Below are 12,820 nucleotides of genomic sequence, written 5' to 3'. Positions count from 1 at the left end.
GTGGCCACAGTGTACAAAGAGGGTCGGATGACCTAGAAAGATACAATGGCAGCATCTCCTAAAATTTAGGGAACTGCTATTTTGGGACCTGAGAATGTGTTTGCGTCATTACCTCCGGAATGACAAGGGGAACATTTTCTTACTCTGCTGTGAAGTCAACTGGGCAACCGGTTGGGAGATTTTTAGGCGGCAACCCCGAAACGGGAAAATGCTTATAAATGTGCCAAGTGGCACCTTCTGGTGCACTTTCCTCATGCAAGAGAAGGGGGCGCTGATTTTAGAGAGGAGAAGGGCTCATTTTCAGTGTGTCACAGGTTAAGAGCTATGGAGTGCTTGCTTTCCCTCCTATGTACAGTGTGGTGCAAGGAGTGATGGCCTGCACGCTACGCACTGTCCTCTCTCTCCCCTATGGCAATATGTTATGCCCCACTAGTGGGATTTTCATTTGACCAATGTACAGTTGTGTGGGTTCATGCGCGATTGCCGAGGCAAGAGCCTTTTGCACAGGTACTGGATTAGCTAGCGACTAATCCGCCGCAGGTACAGGTGAATCCGGAGAGGTTTCACGCTAGAAATCTCGTCCGATTCAAAGGGCAAGTAGCCCTACAGGTGTGGGAGCTCGAGGACTTGCTACGGATGCGACCGGCACGCGAAACGGAGCCCGAAACAGTAAATTACAGCCTGCTGTGTATTTTTGCAGGTTTAGGGTTTTGGCCCTAAACGGACCCTAATACCCCGAGGAGGTTTGGGGACGCAAGGGGACCGCTGTACAGGTGATCTGGCGCATTTTCGGGGCTGAAAACAGAGAATTCAGTGTGCTGCAGATTCTCGCCAGGTTTGGCAAAGTGCCCGTTGCGTCGGGAAAGTCAGTCAATGCGTGGGAATACTGACTGTGAAGGGTCATAGTACAGTTATGTTGCCGAAATCGGGCCGGAATAGTTGAAATTCAGCCAAGTGTGTGCGGGGCAGCTTGTAGGGATCCACAACGTTTATTCCCTCTTTTGAACAATAAAGAAACACCGAGAGGGGCGCCTAAGTTAAGGGCCAATCTGGTGTCGGTCTACTCATACAGGTGCAATCTAGCAGCCTGTATCCCTCTCCCCTTTGTTGTGTCTTGAAAGTACAGGTAAAGTGGACGACAAATTAAATGGGTGAAAGCTAAATCAAGGTTTGAAGTAAAGTCTACCGCCCTTTTTGGATTGAACAGGCCGGTTTCATAAGTCCACTTGGGCGTGTCGATTCCTAATCGTGTTTTAAAGAGTGACAAGAAACCCAAGAAAGAAGGGCTTGTCTAGCCTCCCCTTGTTTCTCTTTTCACTAATTGAGAGCGGACCGTGCACTTCGCGGTAGGCCAATCGACGTGAGGTGGGAAAAAGCAACCTTGGTTGTGCGCAAGGCCGCCATGGGGTGCGCCCGTGGGAAAGAGAAGAGCTCGGGTAAAAGAAGATCCTTCTCTAACACAGATTACAAGTGAAAGAAGAATCTCAAGACTCAAGATCCTCAAGAACCTCAAGAACCAAGAGCCAAGAACCATAAGAACCCATGTTTTCGTGAACTTGAGAACTCAAGACTTCAGTGTATGGTCATCCCCGGAAGCGGAATGGATACTTCGCATGGAGGTGATGAGCATGGAAGTGGCAAAGAAGAATTTTCCCCACCAGGAGGTTTTTCCGACCCTCCCTCCTCCCCATCTACGCTAAGGATTGCACCAAATCCTATGGAGGCTTTGGTCAAGACGATGATGGACATGATGCTACAACAAGAAGTGCAACGTGCCACCTTGGATCGCGAGCGTGAGCAAGCACGCTTGGTGGCCGAGGAAAGAAAGGCATCCTTGGATCGCAAGCGTGACAAAGAGCGCTTGGCAGCCGAGGAAAGAAAGGCATCCTTGGATCGCGAGCGTGAGCAAGAGCGCTTGGTGGCCGAGTGTTATGTCCTGCTCACAGGAGAGGGGACCTAGCCCAGATGCCGTCGGGATGGGTGTCCAGTGCCCGGGCGGACCTAGTGTGAACCCGGCCATTATTATAAAAGGGAGGCCAAGGTCTCATTTACAGTTATTGACCCCACTGGCAGAGTGACGGTGGTTAGCCCGCGAGGCTAGGAGTGCGCGAGGTCACCTCGAGGAGGTGAGGCCGGGTGGTATGGAACGCTCGGTCTTTCAGGTGCACGCTTACGTCCTCTGACGTTGGCCCCATCATGGGGGAGCTGCTGGATGGTGGCTATGGTCGGGTGGTTCGTCCGACGAGCATCTGTAGGCGGTTCGTGTGGCCGGGAGATCCTTTCTCCTCGTTCGTTTCATGGTATCAGAGCCCGCTTGGTTACACGAGGGACCGTGTGCACACCTACGGAACGGTTTGGGTCGGAAAACCTCGCGTTTGCATAGTTTTTAGTGATTAAATTGCTGAAATTGCTTACTTTTCTTCTCGGAAGCATGTTTGCAGGTAAATAATACAGTTCGACTGCAAATTGACAGATGGGAGTGCTGGAAATTGAAAGATTTTCGATGAATTTATTGGTTTTTGACGAAAAGCAGCTTATTTACCTTTAACTTGCTGTTTTGCATTAAATTTCAGCGTATGATATACTTTTACATCTTTCTGTAAATTCCTCTCCCTCTCTGTAAGCCTGTGTGTGTGTGAGAGAGAGAGAGAGAGAGAGAGAGAGTACCTCTCAGCGCTGCTGAGTTTTTCTCGAGTTTTAGTAAAATAAAGCAAATCATCTTCTTTCTCCCTCATTGGCAATTTTCGTGGAGAAAAGCAGCCAAAATCCGTCGCTCAAAAGCTGGAAAAACGCTGCAAAATCCGGATGCTGCCACGTCATCATGCTCAGCGCATTTCTCGGAAATTGCTCTTGTTGCTAGGGTTAGGGTTAGGGTTAGGGTTTCTGGCATATTTTAGGGTTTACAGGTTTTAGGGTTAGGGTTTGCAGAATTAGGGTTTTCAGCAGCAGTTAGGGCTAGGGTTTCCGGATGCTCTCGGGCAGACACGTCATCACTTTGTGACATACCCCCCTCTTGAAAGCATTGTAATCGCCCTCGATTATGCTTGCAAAACAGACAGAAGCCATAACCCGTAGCAGACACTGACTGTTAGTACCTACGTACTAGGAACACACATCTAGCACATGTACCAATCGACAGTCACATCACAAGACATCACATGACATTCAACATTCATTCGGATCTTAGACCATGATTTATCGGCAATGTAGCTGTAACAAACTGCTACGTGTCAAAGCCTAACGAATGGAGCCAACTTACAGATGCCGGCCGAGGGGCCTAAACCCTAAGAAGAACAAGTAACTAAAGAAGTGTCACAAAGTAATGACGTGGTTGCCTGAGAGTAGAAACCCTAACCCTAATTTTTGCCAAAAACCCTAATTGCTGAAACCCTAATTCTGAAAACCCTAACTCTAAAACCTGCAAACCCTAATTCTGCTGCCAGAAACCCTAAAACTGCAGAAACCCTAATTCTGGAAACCCTAACCCTAAAACCTGCAAACCCTAATTCTGCTGCCAGAAACCCTCAAAACTGCAGAAACCCTAATTCTGAAAACCCTAACCCTAAAACCTGCAAACCCTAATTCTGCTGCTAGAAACCCTAAAACTGCAGAAACCCTAACCCTAAGGGCAGATTTTCGTGTTTTGTGTTGGTTGATGACGTTGCAGGCTGTACGCATTTCCGTGATTTACACTGGCAGCTTTTGGATTTGCTTTTGGACCAGAAGCTTTTGAGTTTTAAAAGCTTTTTACTGTAACTGCTTTTTAGGCCAAGGGCCTTTAAATATGAGGCTAGGGCTCATCCTTTGGCATGCTTCCTGGAGAAGGTGCAGAGTCTGGAGTACCGGCTTGTACTTTGATGATGCAATATAAAGAAATACCGAAAGGGGTGCCAAGGTTTGGGGCCAATACTCTCTGGGGTGGAATTCCGCCACTCCGTGTCGTGTGTCGTCTCTCTCTTTCAGTTCAGTTGTTATTGAAGTGCTAAAAGTCTGTTCAATCTGTTCTTTTCTATTGGCACGTGGTGCCCGCCTTGTGACAGTAGCTAGCAATCGTATCTAGATCCAATCGGGACCTCATCGATGTCCGAATGACTAACCCCTATTGCATCCATGTCTATTCAAGATCAATCAGGCTGAAATGCTGCAGTCATTTCGTCTATCAGTTCCTGCACTTAAAGAAGTCAAGAACAAATCAGTACCATAATCAGGAATTCCATTTCATAAAGTCATACAGCAGAAAACTGTCAGCTTTGAGTATCCCTGAAGCTCAAAGAGACATCAGTGACTCTAGTATCTAAATCAAGGCATCTGTCGACAAAGGAGCGGAGTGACTCCCCTCTTGTGCATCCCACTGCACCAGATCTCCGACCAAGCTGAATTTTGGGTTCCATTTGGAGTAGACTACGCTAAACCAAAAGCATCGAGGTAAAGTTTCACAATGTGAGGAGTATCTTCCAGGTCCTCCTCCTCCATCCACTTCGCATCTAATGTAGGATAGTCTTGAACTAAGCCAAGAACCGCCTTTGGACTTTACCTTTATTCTTTGTATCCTTATGTGCCAAAATCTGTTCAAGAACAAAGATCTCCTCGTTTTCTTCCACTTTGGGTTGCTCATCAAGCTCCCCATCATCAGGTACATCACCTTTAAAAGGTTTCAAGAGACTCACATGAAATGCATTGTGAATCCTCCAAGTATCAGGCAGTTTCAGTCGGAAGGAGACATCATTTATCTTTTCAGTGATCTGGAAAGGTCCGTAGTATCGCATACTAAGCTTTGAAAAAAGCCTCTGCTTTCCCTTTTTCTTTCTCAAGCATGCCTTCTCAAAACGTAAGAGCACCCAATCATCCTCCTTCAATTTCAAGTTGCGACGATGGCGATCCGCTGCCTTTTTTGTGTCGTTCTTGAGACTTCTGCAAAGTCTCGCGAACCTTGGCAAAAGCCGTATCTAAGTCTCGTGTATATTCATCCACTTCAAAGATCTTATTTTTCGTGCTTAGGACGGGTGGAACCTTCGCAACACCTTCAACAATCTCAAATGGCGCCTTCCGCGTCGAAGAGTGTATCGCGTTATTGTAGGCAAATTCCACCAAAGGTAAGTACTTTTCCCATTGAGTCTTCTTATCTGAGATATAAGACTTCAATAAATCTAGAACCATTGAATTTGCAATCTCGGATTGCTCATCAATCAGGGGGTGGAATGATGACGAGAACTGCAACCGCGTGCCAATGTTCTCCCAAATTGCCTTCCAAAACAAACTCGTAAATCTGGGGTCTCTGTCGGAGACAATCGTCTCAGGCTTGCCATGTAATCTGAAGATCTGGGCCTCAAACAGTCTCGCTAAGTGATCCGGCTTGACTGTTTTCTTCACTAGAATGAAATGAGCCTGTTTGCTAAATCTGTCAATAACAGTCCAGATACCATCGTGACCACTTTGTGTTCTCGGGAGATCAAAAATGAAATCCATTGCAATACTTTCCCAGGGGTGGGTGGGTATGGGTAAAGGCTGTAACAATTCCTGTGCTTTATGCTTGTCAAACTTGACCTTCTAGCATACTAAGCAACTGCGCACAAACTCTTCCACATCCTTTTTGAGTCTCGGCCAAAAGAAGTATCTCTCTACCCCTTTCATGGTGGTAGCAATGCCGCGGTGACCCGTGAAAGGTGGACAGTGGCATTCAGTCATAACCTTTTCCCTCAACGGCTGTGTAACGCACAATATGGTTTTTCTCATCAAGTAGCCATCCCAAATGGAATATCCCGCTACTATCTCCCCATCCCGTATCCGTGTGAAAACGTTTGCAAAATCTGTATCTGTGGCATACTGATCGACCGTATCCTCGAAGCTCCTATGATGTATTACGGAAATAGCCAGAACCAACGGCTTCCGAGACAAAGCATCTGCCACCACATTCTTCTATCCATGCACATGGACAATCTGGAAGTAAAACTGTGACAAGATGTTTGCCCACCGCATCTGCTTTTCCGAAAGCTGCTTCTGTGACAAGAAGTAGCGCAAACTCTGATGGTCTGTAAAGACAGTAAAATCCGCTCCGAGTACGTAATGCCGCCATTGAGTAAGAGCATGGATAACCGCCAAAAGCTCTTTCTCATAAATCTGTGCTGTCATCTCCGGCCTTGAGAACAATCGGCTCTCGTAAGCAATGACATGGCCTTCTTGCATTAAGACCACACCCAGACTACGACCACAAGCATCACAATATACTTCAAATGACTTCTGTAAGTCCGGCAAAGTCAAAACTCGTCCCGTAGTCAATTTCTCTTTCAATGATTGAAAGGCAGTCACCTCTGTGGATCCCCACGAGAAAGGGACTCCTTTCTGTGTCAAGATATGCAAAGGGGAAGCAACCTCTGCAAACTTTCGAATGAACCGTCTGTAGTACGAACACAGTCCCAAGAAGCTTCTAACTTCATGGACATTCTTCAAATCGGGCCAATCACGTATAGTCTCTATCTTGGCCGGATCCATTTGGACTCCTGCTGCTGAGACAATGTGTCCCAAAAAGTGTATCTCTGGCAGGAAAAATTCACTTTTCTTTGCATTAATCACTAACTTGTGATCTCGTAATGCCTGAAAGACCTGAAGCATATGATCTCTGTGTTCTGCCTCATTCTTGGAGAAAACAATGATGTCGTCAAAGAAAGTGCCAACAAATAGCCTGTACTCTCGAAAAATCCTGTCCATCATCCGGTTAAATGTCGCAGGAGCATTGGTTAAGCCAAAAGGCATCACCAAAAACTCAAATAACCCAAAAGTCGTTCGAAAGGCTGTCATAGTTCACAGTTCACAATAGATTTGCACTGGCCCGGCGGAGTTCCGTGCCTAGAGATATTGGCCCCAAAGATTGGTGTCCCTTTCGGTATTTCTTTATGTATTAATCAGTCAAAGTACAAGAGAGCGGTTAGGGTTTCACTCTTAGACTCTGCGTCCAGATGCTCTGCCGAGTGAGAACCCTCTCCGCTTATTTATTTGTTTACAAGGGTTGCCAAAAGCAGAGCCCCAAAAGCTTCAAATCAAAAGCTAAAATTCCCTCTCTCTCTCTCTCAAGAGAGTTTTAGTAAAATAAAGCAAATCATCTTCTCTCTCTCTCATTGGCAATTTGTGTGGAGAAAAGCAGTCAAAATCCGTCGCTCAAAAGCTGGAAAAACGCCGCAAAATTCGGATGCTGCCACGTCATCATGCTCAGCGCATTTCTTGGAAATTGCTCCTGCTGCTAGGGTTAGGGTTAGGGTTTAGGACAGGTTTTAGGGTTAGGGTTAGGGTATTTGGCAGGTTTTAGGGTTAGGGTTTGCAGAATTAGGGTTTTCAGCAGCAGTCAGGGCTAGGGTTTCCGGCATGCTCTCGGGCAGACACGTCATCTCTTTGTGACAGAGAGAGCACTCACATTAGGGGGGGTAGGTGCACTGCCAACCTCTCAAGTGAGAGAGGTGCTGCTCTTATATTGCGAGCAAAGAGAGAGAGAGAGAGAGAGAGAGAGAGAGAGAGAGAGAGAGAGAGAGAGAGAGAGAGAGAGAGAGAGAGAGAGAGAGAGAGAGAGAGAGAGAGAGAGAGAGAGTTATTGCATGCGTAAGAGTGCCAAGTGGCAGACTTACTTTAAAACTTAAAAACCATTCAACTTTTAACTTTTGAAAGTTACTAGGCCATTAATGAAATGTGCACTTAACTCACAATTGATCAGATGAATGCTACTTATGAAAACATCATATGCTCCCCGGAAGTGCTCCTGTATCACCTGTTTACACTTGTCCGACCACTTGGCCCGGGCATAAATAATTAACCTTAATTTAATTGTCTTGTCCTAAGGCCATATTAAGAATAATCCCGGCCTTAGGATCACTATTCTAAGGATCCCATCTCATTCATGTGCCCGCACTGACACGCGTAATTTTTATGAGCCTAAAATTTGAGGCTACTATCTATCCCTTTTGAAGGCCCGATTTCCCAATCATTGCGGCTTCAAGGTATATTTTTGCTAGGGTCTCCCTGAGGTGCTCTAGGCTCTAGCCCACGTTTAGGTGCACCTAAGGCCCTAGAACTACTAGTTCTATTCTGGTGTCCACACAACTAATTAAATAATTATTTGCCAGTAAATAAATTAATTATTTACAAAGACTGACATTGTTACAAGACGTTTTAAAGTTTTTTTGGGTGCTCAATTCCTATAAACAAGAGGCTGGGGCGCTTCCGTAAAAATGGGCTCACACAACACAATTGTAATTGTGACAGTTCGTGAATATAAAAGGAAATAGTGCAAGGGCAATACTCTTGAGAGTGGAACTCGCCACTTTGTGTCTCTTGGCTAAAGTATTATTTGCAATTCAGTTTACTGTATTTCGTACAGCGTGGTGCTGTTGCATTATTTTACCACCTTGTTAGGTGACCTGCCAGTCTCAGTGGATGAATTTGTATGAGTCATACTCCTGGCGTGTTCCAGATTTGTCTCCCCTACCTGGTAGGACATGTCCTGCACTGGATTACTTTTGATGGCTTACTTATTCCATCCTCGTCTGTAGCTGTCAAGTGGGACCTTAGATATAGATAATATCTGCCAGCCCTGTTCTTTTTCCCTTTAAAGAGAGAGGGGGGGAGGGGGACCCACAAAAACATGAAGGATTATCAAATGTATTCACGGCTATTGCAACTGATCAGACCATGGTATTTCCTTCCATTTTGGTTTTTGATGACTGTACTACTGTTTTTGATTTCTCGGGACTGGAGCATTGGTTTTATGGGTTATACTTTGATGTTGAATGCAGTATGCAAAGTTTGTCAAGCCTGCCTTTGATGATTTTGTACTACCAACCAAAAAGTACGCAGATGTCATCATTCCCCGTGGAGGGGACAATCATGTTGCTATTGATCTTATAGTACAGCACATAAGGACAAAGCTAGGACAACATGATCTATGTAAAATATACTCCAACGTTTACGTGATCCAATCTACATATCAGGTTCCGTTTTCACCAATCCTTAAGAAGTACGCTTGGCAAAGTGTTCTATTGCATCTCAGAATCACAGCTGACAGATGTAAGCATTTTCTTTTTGCTAGATTCGGGGAATGCACACCTTGATTCGTGACCAAGAGACAACAAAACATGACTTTGTATTTTATGCTGACCGACTTATACGATTGGTATTCCAAATAGGCCAATGATGAGTAATTTGCCAAGATGGATGTCCTTCATTTTGAAGCCAGATGTATATGCTTGTCTTGTCCTTGCTAGGTTGTGGAGCATGGTCTTGGTCATCTGCCTTTTACTGAAAAGCAAGTGATTACCCCCACTGGTGAGTCTTTGCAGCTTATAGCAGATTTTTGGTTTTGTAAACAGAATGGTAATCGTGCTGGTGGTTTGACTGATTCTGATTGTGTTTGCTGAATTTAGAAGTACGCTTGCATTTGTTGTTTTTTTTATTGTCATCCATGATTTTTCTGTCTAGCGAGATGAGGGGAAAATGTACTTCTTAGTGTGAGTCATTAAAGTCTGAATGCATGAGAAAGGGATTGCAGAACTTTTAGAGCTACTCACAGCCTTGCTGTGATATTTTTAGGCTTCCGAAGTTTTCTATTTTTCGACGAGGTGTTTGTATGTCCTCGTTAAAATGCATGAAACAGATAGGTGCTCTTCGATTGTGAGGATTAACTGGATATGTATTCTCTGTGTTATATCTGGTCACAAAGATAGCAAATAGAAAGTGGAGTATTTTTTTAGACCTTCAACACTCCTAAGTCCACTTGTAGGTGTGTTCAGACTGTTTTCTGCTTCTTGTGGATGTCAAGCTACGCCTTCATCAAGATGGCTGTTGCATCCATGACTTTCCCATCCGTAACATATTCATCATGTTGTCATGTGCATTTTATTTGCTGCAGGGTCTGTTTACACTGGAGTAGATTTTTGCAAGCAACTTTGTGGAGTCTCCATCATACGAAGGTAATTTGGGCAGAATATTTCTCTGTTAATTTGTGAAAACATGTCTAGATATTAATTGAATACACACATGTCAAGACAAAAAACAATGTGCAAGTGCTTTATCACCCCAGAAGACTGGTGAGTTAGGGTATGTTGTGCTTACAGTGGTGAAAGTATGGAGAATGCTTTGAGAGCTTGTTGCAAAGGCATCAAAATTGGGAAAATTCTTATTCATCGTGATGGTGACAATGGAAAGCAGGTCCATGATAGAAAAGAGTTTTCTGCTGATTCTATTCGTCCAGCCTATTTTCTGTATTTTTGGTCTTACTGTTTTACATTTTCCATTGACTGCAGTTGATCTATGAAAAATTACCTCGGGATATTGCGGATCGTCATGTTTTACTTCTTGATCCAGTGCTTGCTACAGGTTCGAGTACATTGCTGTTGGATTATCATTGATGCTATGCTACATGTGGCATTTTGAGGCTAATTTGTCAATATTATATTAATGTTGGCGCTACAATGATGTGGCGGTCTGCAGGAAATTCTGCTGCGCAGGCTATTGAGTTGCTTTTGCAGAAGGGTGTGCCAGAGGCTCGCATAATTTTCTTGAATCTTATCTCTGTGAGTTGCCTTCTCCTTCATGCAGCCCTACATAGTTCCAATAACCGATCTCTGTCTTGTGCTCCTGGCTAGGCTCCTGAAGGTATTCATCTGGTCTGTAAGCGTTTCCCATTGCTGAAAATTGTCACATCTGAGATTGATGCCGCGCTGAATCAAGAATATCGAGTCGTACCTGGAATGGGAGAATTTGGTGATCGCTACTTCGGAACCGACGACGATGGTCCGGATGTGATTTATGATTCTCCTATAACAGTCTCTAGATCTTTGAATAAAATTTTGACAGCTTGAAATAGTTCAGATGCTGTTAAACAGTTATATTACTTTTCATCACGAATTTGCACTGATTGTTGGCTCGACTGTAAGCAGTTTTCTGGTGAGGGATGAAACAGCAAAAATTCATCCTTGTTGTGGACAGCAAGGAGTCTATCCTGCAAAGCTGGCTTTCCTTTTCCACTACTTTATGTAACACGAGGTCAAAAGAATTCCTTAGTGGATGGTGACAAAAACAGCACTCTCGATTCTTTTTAATGGCTAGCCCCCTCTCTTGTATGCATAACTTTAGATGTTAGTCCTTAAGGATTGTCATTCAGAGGATGTGTCATGTAATGTTGTGAAAGAGTTATTCTTTGATGGATATGATGATTGTAGAGTTTTAAACAAGCCAATTGGATATGAAGTCATTGGAGAAAATTTCCTTGCAGAGAAAAATGTGGCAACTTGTCTTTTCTTCTGTTAAATTATATAATGACTCCTTCATTAATGACTTGCCTCCACACACACACACACACACATTTTTTTGTGTAAATTTTTGGGATTAATTTACAAGTGGCAAACCTCAAGGCAAGGAAAACCCACAACAACACACTTTTTGTTTTGTTTTGGGATTAATTTACAAGTAGGAAAAACCTCAAGGCGAGGAAAACCCACAGAAATGATCAGATACAAAAGCGTGAACACAGAAGTGCTCATCTGCCAAAAAAGGGCTAAAAGCATTCTAGGAAAGCTTTTGCATATTTGAAGTGATATCACCTACTTACTAGGAAACACGTAAAGATTGCCCAAGGGAAAGGTTTTAAAATTGAATAAGGATATGAGCACGAGAGAACATGCAGCTGTTGCGTTGACGCCACAGGGTCCAATAGGCCCAAAATTTGACCCACATAAAGGAAATTGCAAATTGTTGTGAAGGAAGCGGGAGAATGCCGAAAGCCCGAAACCTTTTGTGGAAAACCATATAGGGGAGTTGAAGCCGCATGCGAGTTGCTGTTCTACGAAGGAACTCTCAGGTGATACAGCAATCCCAAAGGAGATGATTGACAGTCTCCTCTGTAGTTGAGTAGGGAACATATCAGGAGTAGCAGCTATGATGTACATTGGGAAAAGCATCGATTGGAAAAACACCAACTAGGCATCCCCAAAGAAACAATCACTCCTTCAAAGGCAAATGGCTCTTCCAAAGGGCAAAAAGCGCTTTCTTCCACTTAATATCGGGCTTGTGCATTGACCACAATGCATTACAATGATCGGCAATCCAGGATTGAGGTAGAAGAAGAGCATAAACCTCAATAGTAGACATAACGTAGCTATGATGTACACTAAGAAAAGCATTGATTGGAAAAACACCAACTAAGCATCCCCAAAGAAACAATCACTCCTTCAAAGGCAAATGGCTCTTCAGAAGGACAAAAAGCGCTTTCTTCCACTTAATATCGGACTTGTGCATTGACCACAATGCATTACAATGATTGGCAATCCAGGATTGAGGCAGAAGAAGAGCATAAACCTCAATAGTAGACACAACGCATGCCTCGAAGACACGAATCAGACATGTGATCCCTAGTAAACAAAGGTGGAATAAGTAGAAGTCAACCATCATGTGTTGAAGTTGTCTCCAAAATTGAGGGTAATGCATACCCAACCCAAAACGGCGAGTACCAAGGGGAAACTGAGAAGTGTACCCCACATCATCGACATCCCCAACAGCTCGCAGGCCACGATAGGAGAGGAACATGCCGACGCAAGTCTGGAATATTGAGACCACCATATCGCTTTGGAGTGCATAGACATCAAACGTAGGCCTTTTTAGTGAGTGCGAGCACCGCAAATGAGACAGAATCAATGACATAAGTGACGTGAGACAATGTCGAGGCTACAACATAGAACCGTTCATAAGCCATCTTGATACTCTAGATAATTCGTAGCCGAACATGCAATGGCCATGTGGACAAGTTCCAATAATGCAATTTGACATTGGAACACTGAATAAC

The 12,820-nt window shown here is 44.2% G+C and overlaps 1 protein-coding gene across 6 annotated transcripts in view; it reads left to right on the top strand.

Moving 5' to 3' along the window:
- The window catches only part of LOC147440186 (uridine/cytidine kinase UKL1, chloroplastic-like), a 42,559-nt gene extending 31,298 nt beyond the window's left edge, over positions 1-11,261 (top strand). For 5 of the 6 annotated variants that reach the window (XM_086529957.1, XM_086529952.1, XM_086529953.1 and 2 more), the window contains exons 8-15: positions 8,778-8,972; positions 9,071-9,154; positions 9,246-9,306; positions 9,890-9,950; positions 10,095-10,188; positions 10,284-10,356; positions 10,471-10,553; positions 10,626-11,261. In XM_086529957.1, the coding sequence (XP_086386083.1) occupies positions 8,778-8,972; positions 9,071-9,154; positions 9,246-9,306; positions 9,890-9,950; positions 10,095-10,188; positions 10,284-10,356; positions 10,471-10,553; positions 10,626-10,841 (867 nt within the window). In that variant the 3' untranslated portion in view covers positions 10,842-11,261. The remainder of the gene's footprint in view (positions 1-8,777; positions 8,973-9,070; positions 9,155-9,245; positions 9,307-9,889; positions 9,951-10,094; positions 10,189-10,283; positions 10,357-10,470; positions 10,554-10,625) is intronic. The other variant, XM_086529956.1, reaches the window with a different exon arrangement.
- Positions 11,262-12,820: the final 1,559 nt, after the last annotated feature.

This window comes from Adiantum capillus-veneris, chromosome 15 (genome assembly GCF_014529385.1).
Source record: "Adiantum capillus-veneris isolate H3 chromosome 15, ASM1452938v2, whole genome shotgun sequence".
NCBI classification, from domain to species: domain Eukaryota; kingdom Viridiplantae; phylum Streptophyta; class Polypodiopsida; order Polypodiales; family Pteridaceae; genus Adiantum; species Adiantum capillus-veneris.
This window is presented reverse-complemented; position numbering and strand designations above follow the sequence as displayed.